The following is a 19823-nucleotide window of genomic DNA, read 5'->3' on the forward strand; positions in this document are numbered from 1 at the left end:
CACTTAATCCTGATTTTGATAAGATCCACAATGAATAGAAGAGAAAATCTGTATGAACTGTGGAGTTCCTGGTGCTCTCTGAGTTTAGTTGTTTGCTTGCAGATACTTCCTTATCAATTAAGGCAGGGGTAGTCAACCTTGGCTCTTTTATGACTCGTGGACTTCAACTCCCAGAATTCCTGAGCCAGCTAATTCTGGGAATTGAAGTCCACGAGTCATAAAAGAGCCAAGGTTAACTACCCCTGAACTAAGGTAACAACTTCATTGTGGGAAGGGAGTGGAGTCTGTTTATATAAGGTAGTTTGCCCTCTCTGTGTTGGTAGGAGTGTAATTTTCCCTTCGTAGTCCCTTGAGTAGGATATTGTTTACTGTTGACTGTTTGTCTAGTGTTAATACTGCTTGGAAAAAATCCAGGTTTACATTTTTATTTGGCAATTACAGTCACTGACTGAGCACTATATTCATTACTGGGTTTGAACCAAATCGTGTTGTTGTTTTTTTTAATGTGAACAAGGATTCCTGACAACACTCTAATGACACCAACTGTCAATCTAACACTTTTCAGCACAATCAGTTGCTTTTCTGAAATCATCCAACAGAAGATCAAATCATGCACTTGGACCGGTGGACTGGCTCTTTCACACTCTTATCAACTTCACAAACTGAGGGTGAAATGTTAACACTATTCTAAATTAATTGGAAGAAAATGGGAAGTAAAGATCCTACAACCAACAGGAAAACAAAGCTCCTCAAATAATCTGAAGATCCCTAAACTAGAAAGCAGAAAACTTTCTCTTTTCCTAATGTCATGGCAATTAAGCATTATGTTCCTCTGCACACCACATCCCCCCTTCAAACAATCACTGTGGGTACTGAACAGAATAAAGCCTTTAATCTATATCAGATTTATTACTTTAATATTTTTCAAATTCAGTGAAAATATAACTGAGATTAACAAATCACAGTTGGATGTTTAGATATAATACTGTATTATGGCTTTTCTTTAAAAAGAGGGGAGAAAATAAAGAGCGGGCTGTTTACAAAGTAACACAGAATTACACACATATGGCACCTATTTTACCAAAGAGCTGGCATTTCACAAATAAGTTCTCTACCATATCCAAATTAACTAAGTTCTGGTCCCTTTGTTTTACAATGGCCTGCAAATGAAAGGCACTGTTTTCCGTAAAACTAGGCATTTAAATTGTTATTTGATTTAACAGGAACAATCCATGCACAGAAACAAGCTCTGCCTGTTTAACATATTAAACATGGAAAGTGGTGCACCTTTCAAAGGTTTTCAGTGATATTCGCAGGATAAATCTGTTCACTTTTCAGAAAAGATGGAATGAAAATCCCTAGTGTGCAATAAAGAGACACGTGTCACCTGCTGTTCCCAACTGAGTATGAGGTATCTTGATTAGAGCCACTGGCTAAAAACCAATGAAGTGGAATTTTCTAAATAAGCAGAGTGCATCATATATAATTCAAGGAAACAGCCACTTGTAAGCAGACCTGTAACTGCTGAGAATGGTTTTTGTTTAGCTTTGAAATTCATTTGGGCATACATTAAAATTATTATATCCTGGACAAGCAGCCTGTGCATTGGATTTAGTACATTGTTATAATTGGAGCAGCATTTTCTGTTTCAGCAAAGAAGAACAAATTTGTGAGATTCTCATCCAAGAAGGAATTTAGGAAGGACTACCCTGTTTATCCTGGCACAGAGGAACAGTATGTGAGCACGAAAAGTTCGCCCTGAGACACAGAGTGCTGATCTTGAAATCTCAACTTTTTGCAGAATTAGCTTCAAATTGACATTGGAGTTGGGTGGGTCAAGTGACATTGGACTGGAAGGAACAACAACTGTGTTTCCTTTCACCAGTTCATGCATATAATACAAAGGGTGGCAACCATGTGGTTAGGAAATATGAGTTTAAGAAGAAGAAAAATCAGGAAACAGGGGTTTTTAAGAGAAGTATGAAAGAAGAAAGTATTATATCCAAATTGTTGCTTCTTTGGGAGAGAATGCCAAGTCTAATACACAAGTTACACTCATGTAGCAACTTTCAACTTTGAACAGCAATGGCAGGCTTTCTTTATAGAGAAATTGTAAAACTGTATTATTTCAGACGTTAACTATTTAAACATTTTAAAGGACTAAAAATGAAACTACCGTTTTAAACTTTAAAGGAACAGAATCAATTTATTTATCTGATTATGCAGAAAGTAGGAGCCTTATTTGAGTACAGCTCAATTCCTGATGGCTTCCTCATATACAAAAATGTTTCTCAACTTCAGGAACTTTAAGATGGGTGGCTTCATTCCCAGAATTCCCCAGATGACTGATGAATTCTGGGAGATGAAGTCCACCCAACTTAAAGTTCCTGAGGTTGAGAAACACTGGTGTAGAATGTAAACTGCTGCATCAGTTTAGTTACAATCAGTGGTTAGGTTTTCATTGATTTCACAAAAACAGCTGTAGAACTGAGTCCAAGGCACAGTTTGTTCAAACATCCAGTTTTCAGTGTGTAAAAGAGAAAAGGCCAGATGGCATATGAGGCAGGAGTAATAGATTTTAGAACAAAACATCTGAGCACAATTTTCTGGCTGCTAGTCTTGCTTGCTTGGTTGTTGACTTGCTTTGCTGAGCATCGCCTGTTCTATTGCCAGAGTAAGATAGCGAGCTTCAGAAACAGGGACTGTAGCTTGGTAGCAGAGTATACAACATTTATACGTATCACTGAAGAATTGATCCCTGCAATTCAGTCAAAAGATCTTGTGTGACTTTGGAATAAATATCAAAAAAGATTATCTTGATTGTGCAAAATTCACATTCCAAGGTATAAATCAGATTTTAATTTATGGGGACCTGCTGCGGAGTATCTATTCACATGTCAAATTTGAGCATCACGAGAAAAGAATTAAAAATCAGAACAAAACAATCTGACAGAATTGCACAGGGAAATTAGATTCTGATTTCAAATACTAATCACTGAAATTTTAATAACTGTTTGTTACTAGGTCGATCTGGGACAAAAGAATTTATTTTATGCCAACTGGTTCCCAAATTACTTTGTATTCCCACATTCCAGCTTTGCCTCTCTTCATCCATTATCCATCCATCAAAATCTGCTCAACATGTCTGCCCCTTGCTGAAGCACACAAATTGGCTCTGTATAGTAGTTATCTGATTTTTATCTATAGTGAATAATCTTCATTTTGAGCAATAGTTTTAATTGCTTTTAAAACGTCAAATCTCTAGCTATTTTATATTCAATTGTATCAGTCCCTGATCATCCTGGGTGAAGACAATTATATAAGCTTTCATTTACATAGAGGTTTACACAAACGAACACAAACACAGAGAGTCTTGAGATTATTAAAAAGGGAAAGCATGCAAACAGGCAAACAATGCTGAAACCACAGGAAGAAAACTACAAAACCCACAATAGTGGAAAAAAATTCCTAACTACAAAATGAGTTCATAAAGGCTAACTCCAAAACAGTTAAATTAGTCAGAAGGAATCATATGTGTAGGACAGGTTCAGAAATCCAGTTCACTTTTAGACTCTGAATGTGCCTTTGAAAATTATTAAAACATTGGGGGCACATCTAACTGCGCCTCTCACAATAATATTTTCTTTAGGGGCTGCGGCTTACATGATTTCTCAATTGTTTCATGCCATATTTTATTGATAGCCCAATCTGATAGAGATTGATTAATTGATAGAAGACATGCAGACAATATAGTCTTTTTCTGGTTAAAAGCTTACTTAGATACAAATTGTCTTATGCCCCTAGATTTACTTTATATTGAAAATGTACAGCACATTGGGGTGATATATCATTTTGTTTTGTGGGCAGAAATGCTGTGTACCAAAGCTTTAAGAAGTATATTTTTAAAAAGGCTGAAGAACACTTACTGATAGGTCGTTGGGCTGACGTTGATGCGGCGTGGATGACTTCCTGACTCAAACTTGCTTGCTAGGGTGACATTGTTGCCAAAGAGACAATATCTGGGCATTCTCACCCCAACAACTCCAGCCAGAACAGATCCTGAGTGAATCCCTATTCTCATCTGTTAAGAAACAAAGAAATAATAAAATAAATCACATTAATCACGTATCTTCTTTTGCTTACTGACTCAATCCTGCATTTATTTTCTACCTTTTTTTTAACAATCACCTTTCATTTTATCCTCACAATAAAAATCCTGTGGGCTGACAGAAAATAATAGGCAAAAGTCAGATAGCTAGTTTCAAGGTTAAATGTGGAATTGGGTCTTCATCAATACCTTCATTGGTATTCATACTCCCTTTAGCTAATACAATATTCAGAATAATCCAAGTTAATTTAAATTAATTTAAGTGAAGATCAATAGCCACGTGTTAAAAAAAAAACTTACTGAATTGTAATTGATGAAAAAGTTATTTAGTTAAAGGCTGCCAGACTCCCAAATAAATTTGGGTGCTTATATTTGAAATGATTAATTTGATTTGAAAAAAATAATAAACAGAGGAAACATGTTTGTGTCTAGACACACATACATCAAATATTTGTTCATTTGTTCAGTAACATAATTCAGGCTAGAGTAGTCTGAGATTTTTAGACAAATAATTAGTAAATCATTGAGTAAACCTCCTCAATCTGTGTGCGTGGTAGAGAGGACAGTAATAGAGAAAATCCCTTGCCTTAAGGAAGCTTCTGAAATCTTTTTAATCCAGCAATCTGAAGGAACGCTTAATATTTTCACAAAAACTGACAACAAGCAGATTTTAAAAAGAAATTTCAGACAGCTGATTTCAATGGCTGCAGCTGCATGAATGTGGGACTGCAATACTGTAGTATGAAAATGATATAATGAATGAGAGAGAACGCATCATATTGTAATTCATATTACTGATTCAATTTGAAACATGGCCGATCTGGATGCAAGCATGGTTTGCTAGCAGGACTGGGACCGTTTTTGAAAAACCCAATTTTCTTGAATTACCACTGGGATATCACATCATCATCAATGTATCACGACTTCAAAATCATGAAATTGGAAAAGCTATTTTACTCCATCCCATTCTCATTTAAAGAGGAACTACTCGTATTGCTAAGCTTTTTGCAGCTGTTACTCAAACAAGAACCCTGGAGCATCTTGTAACTGTCAGGCATAAAAGTGTATTTACATGCCTTGTAAAAACTGGAACACCATTCAAATCTTTTCACCATAAGGAAGAATTATGTTTTGTATATGTTCCAACAATGATAGTTTATTTGCACAGGAAATAGTCTTCGGGAATAGGAAATCTCTTCCTTGCTTAAAGTACTACTGACTTCTGGACCAATCATTGGTCTCTCTTGTTAAAACATTTTCATCTGCTTTGGCCATACTCACAACTTTATCTTTGACAAGTAGGCTGAAATTTCACAACTAGGGAGCTTTCTAAAAACAGCAGGAAGGAGCTTAATACAGAAGTGGGTAGTCCATTTCATGACGGAGTCATTCCAGTAAAATAAAGCAAAAGAGGGAATCAGCTCCAATGGTTTTTAAAATAGGAAAAGCTGGAATGTAATGAATGTACATTTATAAGGTTAATATCACTGTTAAAATAGTTATTTAATAATGAGTGAAAAACGTATTAAGAAATGAAAGTAATTCTTGCCTATCACAATTATTTTGTTAAAATGTGTTGCACAAAAAAAGATCTTATCCATACAACATTTATTTTCTGTGCAAATTCTAATTTTCTGGATGGAACAGAAATAATCATCTCTGAACTAGAATAGGAATAACAATATTCTTTATTGGCCAAGTGTGATTGGACACACAAGGAATTTGCCTCCAGTGCATAAGCTCTCTGTGTATATAAAACGACAAGATGATAAGTCATAGATTACTGTATGCGATCTATGCGATGTGCAATAGAACAAATGTATTGCAGACCAAATCAGAAAATAAACATGGCCTGAGAAGCTGTTACAAGGATCAATGAGTTCAAATTAATTCTCTGTGCTTTACAAAGTAGCCATAATTGCAGGATACAATCTGGGACCAGAGGTTTAGTCTTCTGAACTTTCAGATATGCTGGAGCCCATCCTCAGGGAACTTCTCTCTACCAGAATGTGTGTATTCAACTTTATCCTAGGACACATATATTTGCCTTCATTCGTAGCCATAGATTAAACAACTTGGTGAATGTTCTATGGTATTGTTTCCTTCCTTCCTTCCTTCCTGCCTCCCTCCCTCCCTCCCTTCCTTCCTCCCTCCCTCCCTCCCTCCCTTCCCACACTCAATAGGTCACTATTTCAACACTACCTCAGACCAGTCAAAAACTATTGCATCTTGAACCAAATGTCTTTTCACTCAGTATTTCTCAGCTAATTAGTATTAACAGCATCAGTATTAAGAACCCTATGCCTTAAACCAAATTAGTATCTAAGCCAATTAAATTAAAATCAACAACCAAATCAGCTCAACTCTAAACAAAGAGTCTGTTTAATCTCCAATTTGAAGCCAGAATTCAGTAATAGGCCTTTATTACTAGACTGCTATTCAGTCACAATGAACTTGAGCATCTTTATATCTTTGAGTGAAGAACATGGTCAACTGGTTTCTAAGCTGCTTTTAATCAAATATTTATAACAGAACAGACACAGATAATTTAAATTTTATAGGAAGCCCTACTTTATCAATATTGTTTCCATATTTTTTTTCTGAAAAGCAAAACCATGGAAATCTGCCACAGTTTCTATAACTGATTTGTGGTTGTTGTTGTTTTTTTAAAAAAAAAGATGGAAGAGAAATAGTCAATGCATCTACAGCAATGTCCTATTGGGCAAATAACTATCAGAGCTCAGTGCAGTCTTTACAGCAAGGACCAGTCTTCATTCATTTATTTTATCTTTTAAAATAGCAATACAGATACCAACTAAATGAAACAATATAATGTTTTTAGTAAGTATAAAACTCTTTATATTTGTTGCCATTTACAGTAAGGTAGGAGTGAGCAGAATATAGTTTAAAATTATGTTTATTTTTTTTTAAATAAACAACTGGTTGCCAAGTATCCCGCAATCATGTGATCACCATTCACAATCTTCTCTGCTGGCTTCCCCAAAAGGTCAATAGGGAAGCCGCCAGGGAAGGTCGAATGCCACCTGCATCAGAAAGATGCCACCTTCTGGCTTCTGGTTGCAAATGCCCTGTGCTACAAATACTCTGTGCCAAAATCCTGCTTGGATTTCAGGATGGACCTTTTTCAGTCAGCCTTTTTGAGAGTGAAAATACAGTAAGTGATACTGGTTCTGCTTTAGATGAAAACAAAAATTTGAAAATCAAATTAGAAAACAGATTCCTATTTTGGAGCATCTACTTTTTAAATGAGGCTGAGAAAAGCTGAATTTCCAATGTAGTAATAAAAACTGTAAAAATGATTTATGTTGCAATCAGTTAATGTGTTTTCATTCCAATGAAAAAGTGGACATATTGTTTATTTTGAGAAAAGCTGCACCAAATGGAGAAGAGTGAGATTGGAAATGTTAATAGGATGCAAAAGACATAATACAGAGTCCTGGTTAATTTAAAAGATCCATTAGACTGGGACAGGAAATTCTTTTCTTTCTTTTCCTTTTTGCCATTTAAAAGAATGAATATGAGTAATAAAAAATATTCTGCATTATTAAACGTGTGCGACATAAGCAGGGAAGTTGTTTAAGTAGCCATACTTGAAGTGAAAGGTTGCTACTAACTTAGTCAGGCTTATACATATTTATTTCCTTTTTTAAAGGATTTTTAAAATCATTTTTAAAATTGCAGAAAAGAGGTCCACTATAGTAGACTTTTATTTCCAGCTGGCTCTACCGGCACTAAATTCGTATAAGAGTTTTTCTATTAAAATGGATGGAGAATCCCTCGTAAGAAGTACAAACTTACCCCTTCTTGAACAATTACTATAGCATGATACAGAAGCCTAAGAGTCTCATAAATATGAATCAGTACACCAAGGATCAGACTCCTATTACTGTAGCACAATTGATTACACACTATTAAGACGTTTTTAATTCCCAGCAACCACACAGATAGATTTTCTTCATGAAGCACTATCTCTATCCTGGTTTTTCAGCACTTCCAAGGAAGTTATTGCCACTGTAATTAAGTCCTTCTTTTTGCTGCTGCTTGTCCTCTTCTCTTTCCTTCCATCTTTCCCAGCATTACAGCCTTCTCCAGAGAGCTGGGTCTTCACATAATGTGTCCAAAAAAAGGATATTTGGGCCTTGTTAAGTCCTCGCAGGAATGGCGAATGAGGAGAACACATGTTGTTCAAACAGCTCTTTATTCCTTCTCAGTCACAACTCCGAACAAGAGCAGAGGCACGCAGGCCTCCTTTTATATGCCCAGATCCCTGGACAACATGGCGACCAAGCACAGGCACTTCTCCTGCCTTGCGCATGTGCGCAAGGCTGGCGCCGCTCAGTCTGGTCCCGGGCAGCTTTTGCAAAGCCCCAGACCATTGCAACGTCCCGAGCCTGCTTTTGCAGGCTCAGGACACAACAGGCCTAGTCATTACTTGCAGTACCATAGCTCTTTTTAAAAAAACCCTTTAAAACAAGATAGCATTGTTTTAAATATTTTTATTAAAGAAGGAAGATGATGGAATGATATCCCACTGGATCAAAGTTAGACCCAGGGCAGTAAGACAAGTCTCATATCGATTTCTGTTTGAGATTCTCAGGGCAATTTCTTTTAAATTATGAAATGAAAATTATGACATGTGTACTTAGAAATGTGTAAATAGGCACCTCTGTTTTACCATATACTCGAGTTTAATTAAAAAATAAAGTCTTAGGCAGAAGTAAAATTTGCTGAAAAACATAGTTGCACATCATTCATCTAGCTGTGGTGGTGCAGTGGTTAGAATGCAGTATTGCAGGCAAACTCTGCCCACAGCCAGGAGTTTGACCCTGACCGATCAAGGTTGATTCAGTCTTCCATCTTTCTGAAATCAGTAAAATATGTACCCAGATTGTTGGGGGCAATATGCTGACTCTGTAAACTGCTCAGAGAGGGCTGTAAAGCACTATGAAGTGGTATATAAGTCTAAGTGCTATTGCTATTTACACACTTCTCTCACACAAACAAATACATATATTGCTTCAGTGTAGGTCAACATTTCATTTATTTATCTATCAAACTTGCATGCTACCCATCTTGACAAAGGGGACTCCAGGCATCTTACGGATGTTGAATACAATACAGAATAAAACATTAAAACAATAAATAAAGATCTAAAATTCAATTAAAATAAAACTAAATAGGATGGACAAGGAAGGAGCAAAATGCGCACAGAGAGGAATGGGGTGTTCTCTATTCCATTAGCCACCTCCAGAATGCCATAGTGCCATTAGGGCCTCAGACTAGTTGGCACAGCCATATTTTCAAGGACTTTCAGAATGTCAGAGGGGTGGGAGCGGATCTGACTCTGGGGGCAAGATGTTCCAGAGTGCAAGAGCCATGGCAGAAAAGGGACCCTGAAAGCCAAAATTCTTTTGCTGATGAGGTCCTCAGCATGCCCCTTTTGCCAGACGAGTGGGGTGGGCTAATCCCATTGGGATAAGACGGTTTTTCAGAAAATCTGGACCCATGCATGAAGGGCTTGAAAGGTGTAGACTAACACGTGATATTACATGAGATTGCCAGGTAGCTTATTCTGGTTCTGCTAACCAGACTAGGACTTTCTTACATTTACCAGATTAACCTCCATAAAGCACTTTCAGAAAAAGGCAGACTTAACAAAAATGGCTGTTAAATATAATACTAAACAAGGGAAATAGCATTCCCATAGCTGGCCAATTTGCAATCTGCAAACTCTATTTTCCAATAGTACTGTGGAGAATCTGGACCAATCTATTGCAACCTCCACCATTCCACTACAAAGCTACAATTAAAAATGTCTCTGTTGAAGTGAAATATATTGAATCCATTTTGGCAAAAGCAAGCCTAATAAAAATTCTTTGCAAAAACTTGCATCATTACGAGAGATAATGACAGTTATCTTTGCATCATTACCAAAGCTAAGAAAAGAAGCCAACCTTTTAATATTTAATTAAATAACCTGAACACTCAGGCTAAGCAGCTGTGGCTGCACATATGTTGGGTTCCAGCATTACTAAAGGATTCCCCAACAGTTAAACTCACTAATCAATTAGTTTCCACATCAGATGTGAGTCATTTAATTGCTAGAAATTGCCAGATTATGGGGGTTATATTTATACCAAGAAAGAAAGGAAAAAAGAATATATTTTCTGATGAAAAACAGTTTTACTCTAGAAAGTCACGAGGAGAGTAGGATGCCTTATAATAAGTACAGAAAAGGAAGGCAATATCATTAAATCAGATAAAAACAATTTTAGTAAAACTGTGAACCGAAGCCCATGAATGACCCTGAAGCACTTTCTAGTGGTTCCCAAGACTGCGGTGAAGATCAGGAAAATAAAATATTCAAGGTTTATTTCAGCTTCTGTCTCCAAACAGAAAATTCAAGAACTTTTTCATTAAATGTTAAACTCAAAAGGCAACTTTTGGCTTTTTAGAAATATTAACTCTGTGTATAGTTTAACCTTGTAGATGGTCACAGATAGTCCTTTGGTTACATCCACTTATTCAGGGACCCTTCAAAGTTATGATAGTGCTAAACGAGGGGGACTTCTGACCCACCTTCAAAGTTGTGGTTATTGCAATGTTCATATGGTTGTCATTCAGATGCTTGGCAACCAGCTTATACTTATAATGGTTGAAGCATCCCACAGTTATGTGATTGCCATTTGTGACCTTTGCTTACAAGACAAGTCAATGGGGAAGGGGCAACAGGGGCTTTCAAGTTATTCCTGCAAGTTGCTTTTTCTTACCACTTTTTCTCACAAGGACCCTCTGGGTGGCAGACGGATCTCGTACTTCATAGAGTGTGCATGCACCCATGTATGTCTACACTCCATAACACATACCTGTACTCAAGTCCATCTTGCACTCTGTAAAATCTGGTAACACTTGCACCCACCTGTACTCATGTTCCCCTGTAAGATCTATCCATCTACCTATACTCATGCCTACCATATCAACCCACCCACCTGCTCCTAAAACCCACCTAATGCCTGCTCCTAAAACCCACCTAATCATCCACTAGCCTCCACATGCCCACCTATAGCACTTACCTGCCCGCTCATACTTGCACCTGTCCATAGCATTTGCCCACATATTCTCCTGCACTTGCTCCTGCCAGTACCACTTACCCATGCACCTGCTCACACTCACCGTAGCATCCACCTGGTCTCCTGCATTTGTGCCCATCCAAAGACCATCCATGTATCCACCTGTGGTATCCACCTGCATAACTGCCTGTACTCTGCAGCAGTTACCCACCAGGCTGCAGTTCTTACCTGCTGGCCTGCTTGTGAACCACCTAAGAAGGAAAGACTTATTGTGAGAGCAACTTGTGGTTTTCTGATGGCTTCCCCATTGAGTTTCTTGTTGGAAGCTGGCAGGAAGTAACAAGTTGCAATCACATTTGGTCCTCATTTAACAACCCATGGTCCTTGGCTAACTAATGCAATCATGTAACATTCATTACATCACTTATTAATGATAATTCTGGTCCCATTAACAAACCCAGAGCACTATTGTATTGCTTTGTTGGACTGGACACAGAGGACAAATGAAGTGATAGAGGAGGTAGGCTTTCAAAGATTCTCCTATTTAGACGGAATAAGATTATTGATTGATTGATTCATTCATTTATTGATTATATTGTTTTTATTTTGCCCTCATTATTTTTTTAATAGTTAACTCAAGGCATTGAATATATATAATACTCCTTCCTCCTCCTGATCCATAAAATGCAAGCAAACAATGCTTGTCATCTTTAAGATGAACTTTTAGTGTATAGTTTTAACACTACTGTGCTGAACAAACAACCAAAATTGAAGTGGTATGAGAAGAAAACATCCTATGACTTTCAGGATAGAATAGAAATATATAAAACATTTCTAGGATATAGGATGAATTCAGTTATCTCTATCTTAGAATAAAAGAGAATTTTGATTAGCCACAAATAATTGGCAATCTCCCAGGGACTCCTGTAAAATGATCTAACACATAAATAAGACTGAAAGATGAATATACCTGAACACAAATGCTGGCTTCTCCCTTCCTATACTTTTGGAGAACAGCTATCAACTTTTTACTTCAAAATTATAATTTAAACTATGGAAAACTTCTACATTACTAAGAGAGCATCCCCTTGTTTTTAAGCAAAAATAACTAATCACTGCCAGATATAAAATCCAATCATTTACATAAAATAACATATTTCTCTAGACAAAGCACAACTAAATAGTATATTTTGTATCCAATCAATTGCTCTAACCAGGAATCTGAAATGTGTTTATTTTATTTTCTTCACAATAGGTATAAAACTAGTTCCTTATTACTGGTAATTTAGATTCATTCACATGGTTCAATTTTCTTCACATGTGCTGGTGCATCATTCCGCCTTTCAAGGCAGTCTATCTTTTTAATAAATGAATTATAAATCCAGCATTATCCCTTTCTCTAGCTCAGCACAGAGCTTTCAGATAAAAGAGACTGTCCTTTGCAATCCGAAACTGCAAAATGCAGAAAGACATATAGCATGTGATTCTGCTGATTATATCCTGTCTTGCATATAAAACCTTCTTATTGCTACCTTGACTTATATGACTGGTTATTTAGAACAACTGGTGCTTTATGGCCTGTATGGCATTGCTGGACATCATAAAATGTTATGTTTCCCCTGGTCATGTGATTGCAATTTGGGTGTTTGACAACTTGTTCACTCTTACGACCTATTGTCAAGCGCCCTGCAGTTATGGCATCACCATTTGCAACCTTCTCTGTTGGCTTTCCCAGAAAGTAATGGTTAGGTGCACTGGGAAGGTTGCACCCTAATAAAGAAGAATATTTGTTGCTCAGGGTTGAAATGAAGGGTCCTTGGTGCTCTCTGAGCTTGGTTGTTTTCTTGCAGATGTTTTATTACCCAAACTAGGAAACATCATCAGATTAGCACTGATGATGTTACCTACTTTGGGCAATGAAATATCTGCAAGAAAACAACCAACCTCAGAGAGCACCAAGGATCCTTCAGGTTGCAATCTGCCTCTACCTCTCGTCTCTGGGGGCTGGCTGAAAGAAGAGAGCTGAAGTCCTGTGCCTGGGTGCAGAAAAGGAGCTCAGATGGTTCCTGCAGCCTGTCGGAGCAGTTCTCTTCTGTGTACAAAAGGGAGCTGAATTCTGGCAGGCTAGAGAAACAGAACTCAGATCCTGAAGCTCTGCCCTCCATTCCTGTAGCCTGCTAGAGCTGAATTTAACAACTCTTTTGCTCCATTCTCTCAACAACCCAGGAGATCACTTAACAGCCACAACTGAGAGTGCTAAAATTGCGGTCATTGAGTGAAACAGCTACGTGGGCATCTCGCTTAGTGACTGCTTTGCTCAATGATTGAGACTGTTCCTGTTCTGTTCTGTGCGTTGGTAAGGCATTGAGACGAGGCAGGTGTAACAACAGTTACTACTTTATTTAAGCTTCAACAGAATCAACACAAAAAGGAGTGGATCCCTTTTGCAGGGAACAGCGTCAGCCAATAAATGCAACGTATTTTTAATGCATAATAAGTGCGTTACGTCATGCCAAATTTAAAACATCTGTTTTAACCTTTCCCCTACAAATACCATTGAAAAAAATCATACTGTCAAAAATGATATACCAAGATATTTTGCTGCCATGGCTTGGAAAGCTCTGGGGATTGCCAAAAAGGGTCACAGGATGGTGGAACAGGCCGTAAAGGCCAAGCAGCTGCATTTGCACAACACAGCTTGGTTAATGTGCAGGTTAGTATATTGTGAGAACCTAGTCCATTGTACATTGTAGTTCATGGTATTCTTCAAACTAAGAAATAGGTTAATTTAGTAACCAAGTGAAAGACATCACTTACTGTACATAAAGTTGTATGGTCTATAGGGCAAGTTTCTATTTTTTTTTTCCCCAAACATCATATATAATAAACTGTTTGCTTCAACTATATATGGTTTGCCCCTATTTGCATTTCACTGAAAGGTGAATTTGATTGCTATTTGTTTTGTTTGTACTGCTGTTATTTTACAGAATTACTCTTTCTTTAATAAAGTACAAAGAATGAATATACTGATTTACCTTATGCCAGGTGTAAAAGAAATTAATCTATCTCCACCCACCAGATGAGATATCAACTCTACCCTGTGCTGATTATATTAACAGATTCTTGCCATAGTAGTGAGCACAGCAAATCACAGCAATGCAAAAAGCCAACAGATAAAAATTTCATAGTGCAAATCTCCTGCATCTTGCATCTGATGCAAGTATGTGCATTGCAATATTTATGTGATGACAACATGATGCACGTTTCATTGCTTGCCCTCCTTTACCGACCCTGATGCACGCCCATGTCATGTCATATCCCCAGGCCAAATATGCTTCTAAGACAGCCTGATACACCTAGGAATTATTTGGAAGATAAAGGTCAATTTTGATTGGTGGAAAAGCTTTGCTGGTGGGAGGAATGGCTGAGAGCAAAGTACCCAATTACCCACTTGGGTAAAATCTGGGTCAGACATTTGATTGTAGTTGCCCATCAGACATGCTCAAAATTTCAAACGTTATTTGGTTCTTCTCCCAAAGGTGCTTCTTTAAAAAGCAACTGGACTTTTTTTGTTTTTGCTTGAAGATGTTTCGCTTCTCCTCCAAGAAGTTTCTTCAATAGGAACTGAAGAAGCTTCTTGGATAAGAAGCGAAATGTCTTCAAAGAAAAACAAAGGAAGTCCACTTGCCTTTTGAAAAAGCACCTTTGGACAACCGTGACCTGGATGACTGAGAATTTCCACAGATATCTGGTTCTTATAGGAACTTTAGATAACATTCTAGTAAGTTGTGTTAAAGGGACTTGCTAGGAGCGAAAGGCTGCCTTAGTATCAAATATGTTACGTACAAACAACTCAATATTTTCTGACTGATTTCTTAAGCAGGAGAAAAAAATGTAGATTACAGGAACAATTCCGAGTTCCATCCTTACTCCAGGGCCCAATGTAATGATCTAATAAACTGAAGAGCCCTATTGACTTCCATAAGCATTATATCAGGTGAAAAGGGAAAGTGCACTGCAGAGCTGGCTGCAATTCACACTGAAGCAGGTTTTCTTCCAGATAATGGTTAGATGAGTCCCTGTCAGAAAACAATATTATGCTTATGATGCTACTAAAGATGCTCCTTAATTAACCAAACACTTGAATTTTTTTCACAGCAGAATACAAGGCAGAATTTTTTTGGTTTAATATTACAGCCATCTTCAATAGACTATGCCATATAAAGAAGTTAAGCACCGTATATTTTGTTTATTATTCATTATCTGTTTATGTTATAATTATCTCCCAAGTAAAAACACACGCATCAACAAAATAAAAATAAGGATGTTCATACAAAGGTAAAGCCCAAAAAGAAACATCATTGGCCACAATAAAATAAGGAAAGAGATATCAAAACATATTTACAGTGCATAAATATAAAAGCTTTTATCATTCTTGATAAGGAACATGCCTGGATCATGCTTAGTACAGCTTTTCTTTCCAAAGTCTTGTTTACACAGTGCTATTCTTCCAACAAAAAACTTGCATCACTCATAACTGTATTCCTTGTCTACAAGGGATGCTCCACCATTTTCTTCATTCTGTAAGGGCTGCAGGTGGCAGGGAAGTGATAGCAATGTTACCAGAGGAGTAGGACTGGATTTTTTCCCCCGTTTTTCATTGAGGAGGACTGAATATGTCATAATTCAGAAATCAGATGAGGTTATTTCTCCCACTTTAAAAAAAAGGTGTACTCTCCCCTCACAATCATTTGCTTCTTATAAAGTACCACTGTCCATCCCCTCAAGAAACAAGAAAGACACACAAAGTTACTTCTAAGTAATTTCAATAAGAAAAGAGCTGGGAGGGACACCTTCGAGGTCTTCTAGTCCAGGGCTTTTCAATTGGTGGTATGCGTACCACCTGTGGTACATTAGCATGTGGCAAGTGGTACACAGCCCTGCCCAACCAAGTGTAGTGGGGGGGAATGAGCCAGCACAGGCAAGGACTTACTGTGAGAGAGTCCTCCAGAGCTGCAGAATGGCTGGGGCGAGGCAAAGTCCCAGGCTCACTTCTGGCTCACCCAGAGGAGAAAGGAGGAGGAGGGGGGCAGAGACAGGAGTGGCTATAAAAGGAAGCAGTTTGGGCGGGAGAGGGAGAGAGAAAAAAAGCAGCAGCCATGGGAGGAGGTGGAATCAGCTCCAGCTGCACTGAAGGGAAAGAAGAAGAAGAAGAAAAAGGAGGAGGGTGGGGGGAGAGAAGAGGAGATCAAGCAGGCCGGCCATGAGCCAATCTACAACTGCTGTGGCAGCCACCTATGCTGGCAGCAACAAACAGGCAAAAAATGCAGCGGGGGAGAGGTCGCCCTCCACGAGGAATGAAAAAAGACAGCAATGAAGAAAGGCAGCATTGGCTGGAGGTGAGGCACGGAGGGAGGGAGGGAGATGGAGAGTGGAAGGATTCTTATGTGCTTTTGTGACTTTGAAGTTCTGGGATTTGTGCAATGTGGGCTTTGTTTTCTTAAGAGTGTTTGGCAATTTCTATTTGTTAGCTTCTATTGCTCTGCTATTGTTAGCTGTAAGTTTTGCTGCAAGGGATTTTGAAGTATTTTTCTCCTGAATGGATTTTGCCTGTAGCATTCCCTTATTTATGAATGGAGCCATTTGGGGAGGCTGCCTTAGCAGGCAGCCAGTACTTACTACATTTTTTTTCTTAAGTGCCAGCTGCGCTCCTTAACTTTCCTTTCTAGCCAGTAGCTAATTCTTAAAGGGGAATGCGCCTTTTTAAGCTAGTTTCCTCAATGGCTTCTCTTTTCTGTCTCTGGAGGCTTTTCCTTGTTTGAGGAATATATGGAAGAGGGAAAATATGGGGGGGGGGGTCAAATTCTTCCTTCAGAAGAAGATGGGAATGAGAAAGAGGAAGGGAGGAAGAGAGGGAAGTCCTGCCTTAGCACTTGGCCACCAGCAGCCTTGCCATTGACTTTGCTTGTCAAAAGGTTGCAAAAGGGGATCACATGACCCTGGGACACTGTGACCATCATAAATATGAATCAGTTGCCAAGCATTCAAAAATAAATTGACCCCATCCTCCTTGTGGCAGCCTTTCAAGTACTGGAATATTGCTATCATGTCCACCCTAGTCCTTCTTTTCTCTAGATTAGCCATACCCAATTCCTGCAATTGTTCTTCATATGTTTTAGTCTGCAGGCCTTTAATAATCTTAGTTGCTCTTCTATGTATTTTTTCCAAAGTTTCAACATCTTTTTTGTAATGTGGTGACCAAAACTGGATGCAGTATTCCAGGTGTGGCCTTACTAAGGCTTTACAAAGCAGTACTAATACTTCACATGATTTTGATTCTATGCCTTTGTTTATACAACCAAGGGTTGTATTAGCTTTTTTGGATGTGGCCACACACTGCTGGCTCATAGTTAAGTGATCATCCACTAGGACTCCAAGCTACCTCTCACAGTTACTGTTTTTAAGCCAGATTTCACCTACTCTGTACACGTACCTTTGGTTTTTCCTGTCTAAGTCTAAAACCTTGCTTTTCTCCACATTAAATTTCATGTTGTTGGATAGGGCCCATTGTTTAAGTCTGTCAAGATCTTTTTGGATCCTGAGCTTGTCTTCTGGGGTGTTGGCTATTCCTGCCAGTTTAGTGTCATCTGCAAATTTGATGAGTTCCTCTTCTATTCCCTCATCTAAGTCATTTATGAAGATATTGAAGAGTACTGGGCCTTTCCTTTATTGTTCCTCACCTATAGAATGAATCTTGCTAAATTAAAGCAACTATTTGCATAACTATAGATACAGTATACTCAGGAATTGCTAGGGAGGGAGCCATTTTTATCTTTTTCCTCCCACCAAGCATTCCATGCTTCGCTATCTTGTTACTCTCTGGAATGAAGCCCCTCCCTCCTGGGAATCCACACTGCATTCCACCACACAACTTAGCACCAGTATTGATCTGTTTATCTACCTCAGTTTATAGTCAGACCCCCTTAGCTTATTGGATATTATTATTTCTTCTAGTAGCAAAAGAAGTAAGTGTGAACTTAATAACCAGAATTGTATGACAAAGGATTTCCAAAACAAACACAATTTATTAAAAGTAATATAAGTGAAGGCAAATAATTTCATATAATTCAAAAACTTTTCTTAGCTTTGTGTGCCAGAACTTTAGATTCTTTATGCTAAAGTTTTGTTTGGTTTCTTTACAATGTTACTATAATCATACTGCTTTATTTCTCTGTCACTCAAGCCTTCTCTCAATCTTTTTCTTTTAAGATTAGATCAGCTCTCCTAAAACTCCAGGGGATGAACATCTTCTTCCATTGTAGTCTTTCCTAAGCCTTGTCAAACTTCTTTAAAATCAAAACTCCACTGAGCAGAAAACTTTTCTATTTCTCTTCTAAACATTTTCTCCCTAGCCAAGAGACTCTTCACTTCTCTACTTGATTATCCAATGCTGATTGACTTTCCCGGCCTGTCAGTAAAAGAGGTTAAGCCTTCCTCATCTGTAATGGCTCAACTGGATTCTATTCTTTTAACAAGTATTGAACATGTATTACTAAGACCTAACAGAAGGGGAGGGCTGTCTATTTGGAAATATGCCTAGGGTAAGGTAGGGATGTGGTGATTGCTATTTTGGGAATCTCTTACAGCTTTCAGGGACACTGGCCCACAAATCACTGGATAGGAGACTGTGTTCATTCTAGGGCTCTCGGGATCAATTGGGATTGTTGATATTGTACAGATTTCTCCCTCAGAACCTCCCCCCATCATAAATAAAATTAACCAATGACAGTGTGATATTACTAATTCAGCATAAAGCTAACTAATTATTCGTCAAGATCCCAAGACTATTATGGTGGAAATGGAGTAATCCTGGGATCTTGGAGATAAATAAGAAAAGACACAGTGGAAAATGGAAAAGATCAATCATAAATATGATATGTATCTTATCCATTTGCTGCTTAAGGGAATGGAAGGACATCTAAGAGAAAACATTAATATGGCTTTGTGATCATGGTTGACTGCACCTCATCATCAGAGGCCACAAAGGATGACAGACCTGGCTATTATGAGCATAACATGGTACTGAAAATCCCAATCGCTGAAAAAAGGGTCTAAAAAGTAAATAAGACCAAAAACAGATTCCAGCACATATTAGCTGTAAGTGGAAATTCCATTTATTGGAGTTGTTGATTTGTGTAATTCTATAGGTAGATTCTGTGTAGTAATAATAATAAAGTTGGAAGGGATCTTGGAGGTCATCTAGTCCAACCCCCTGCTCAGGCAGGAAAGCCTATACCAGGGGTAGGCAACCTTGGCTATATCATTTCAGACAAATGGCTGTCCAGTCTCTTCCTAAAAACATCCAATGTTGGAGCATTCACAGCTTCTGGAGGCAGGCTGTTCCACTGATTAATTGTTCTAAGTGTCAGGAAATTTCTCCTTAGTTCTAGGTTGCTTCTCTCTTTGGTTAGTTGCTTCTTGTCCTGCCTTCCTGTGCTTTGATAATACTAACACATGCAACACAACATATTTTCTATACTAAATATGACTATTTTCTAGCTTGTAAACTGGAATAAGCCTTCTTATTGTTATCTTCCATTTCAACATGCCGTTTATGCAGTGCA

At 38.1% G+C, this 19823-nt stretch overlaps 1 protein-coding gene across 1 annotated transcript in view; it reads right to left on the reverse strand.

The window, feature by feature from the left end:
- LOC107294950 (guanylate cyclase soluble subunit alpha-2-like) overlaps window positions 1-19823 on the reverse strand; it is a 100027-nt gene that overhangs the window by 14564 nt on the left and 65640 nt on the right. Inside the window, exon 4 of the mRNA XM_015824227.1 lies at window positions 3927-4081. Coding sequence (XP_015679713.1) covers window positions 3927-4081 — 155 coding nt within the window. The remainder of the gene's footprint in view (window positions 1-3926; window positions 4082-19823) is intronic.

Source organism: Protobothrops mucrosquamatus, unplaced genomic scaffold (genome assembly GCF_001527695.2).
Source record: "Protobothrops mucrosquamatus isolate PMUCROS unplaced genomic scaffold, P.Mucros_1.0 scaffold2169, whole genome shotgun sequence".
Taxonomy (NCBI): Eukaryota; Metazoa; Chordata; class Lepidosauria; order Squamata; family Viperidae; genus Protobothrops; species Protobothrops mucrosquamatus.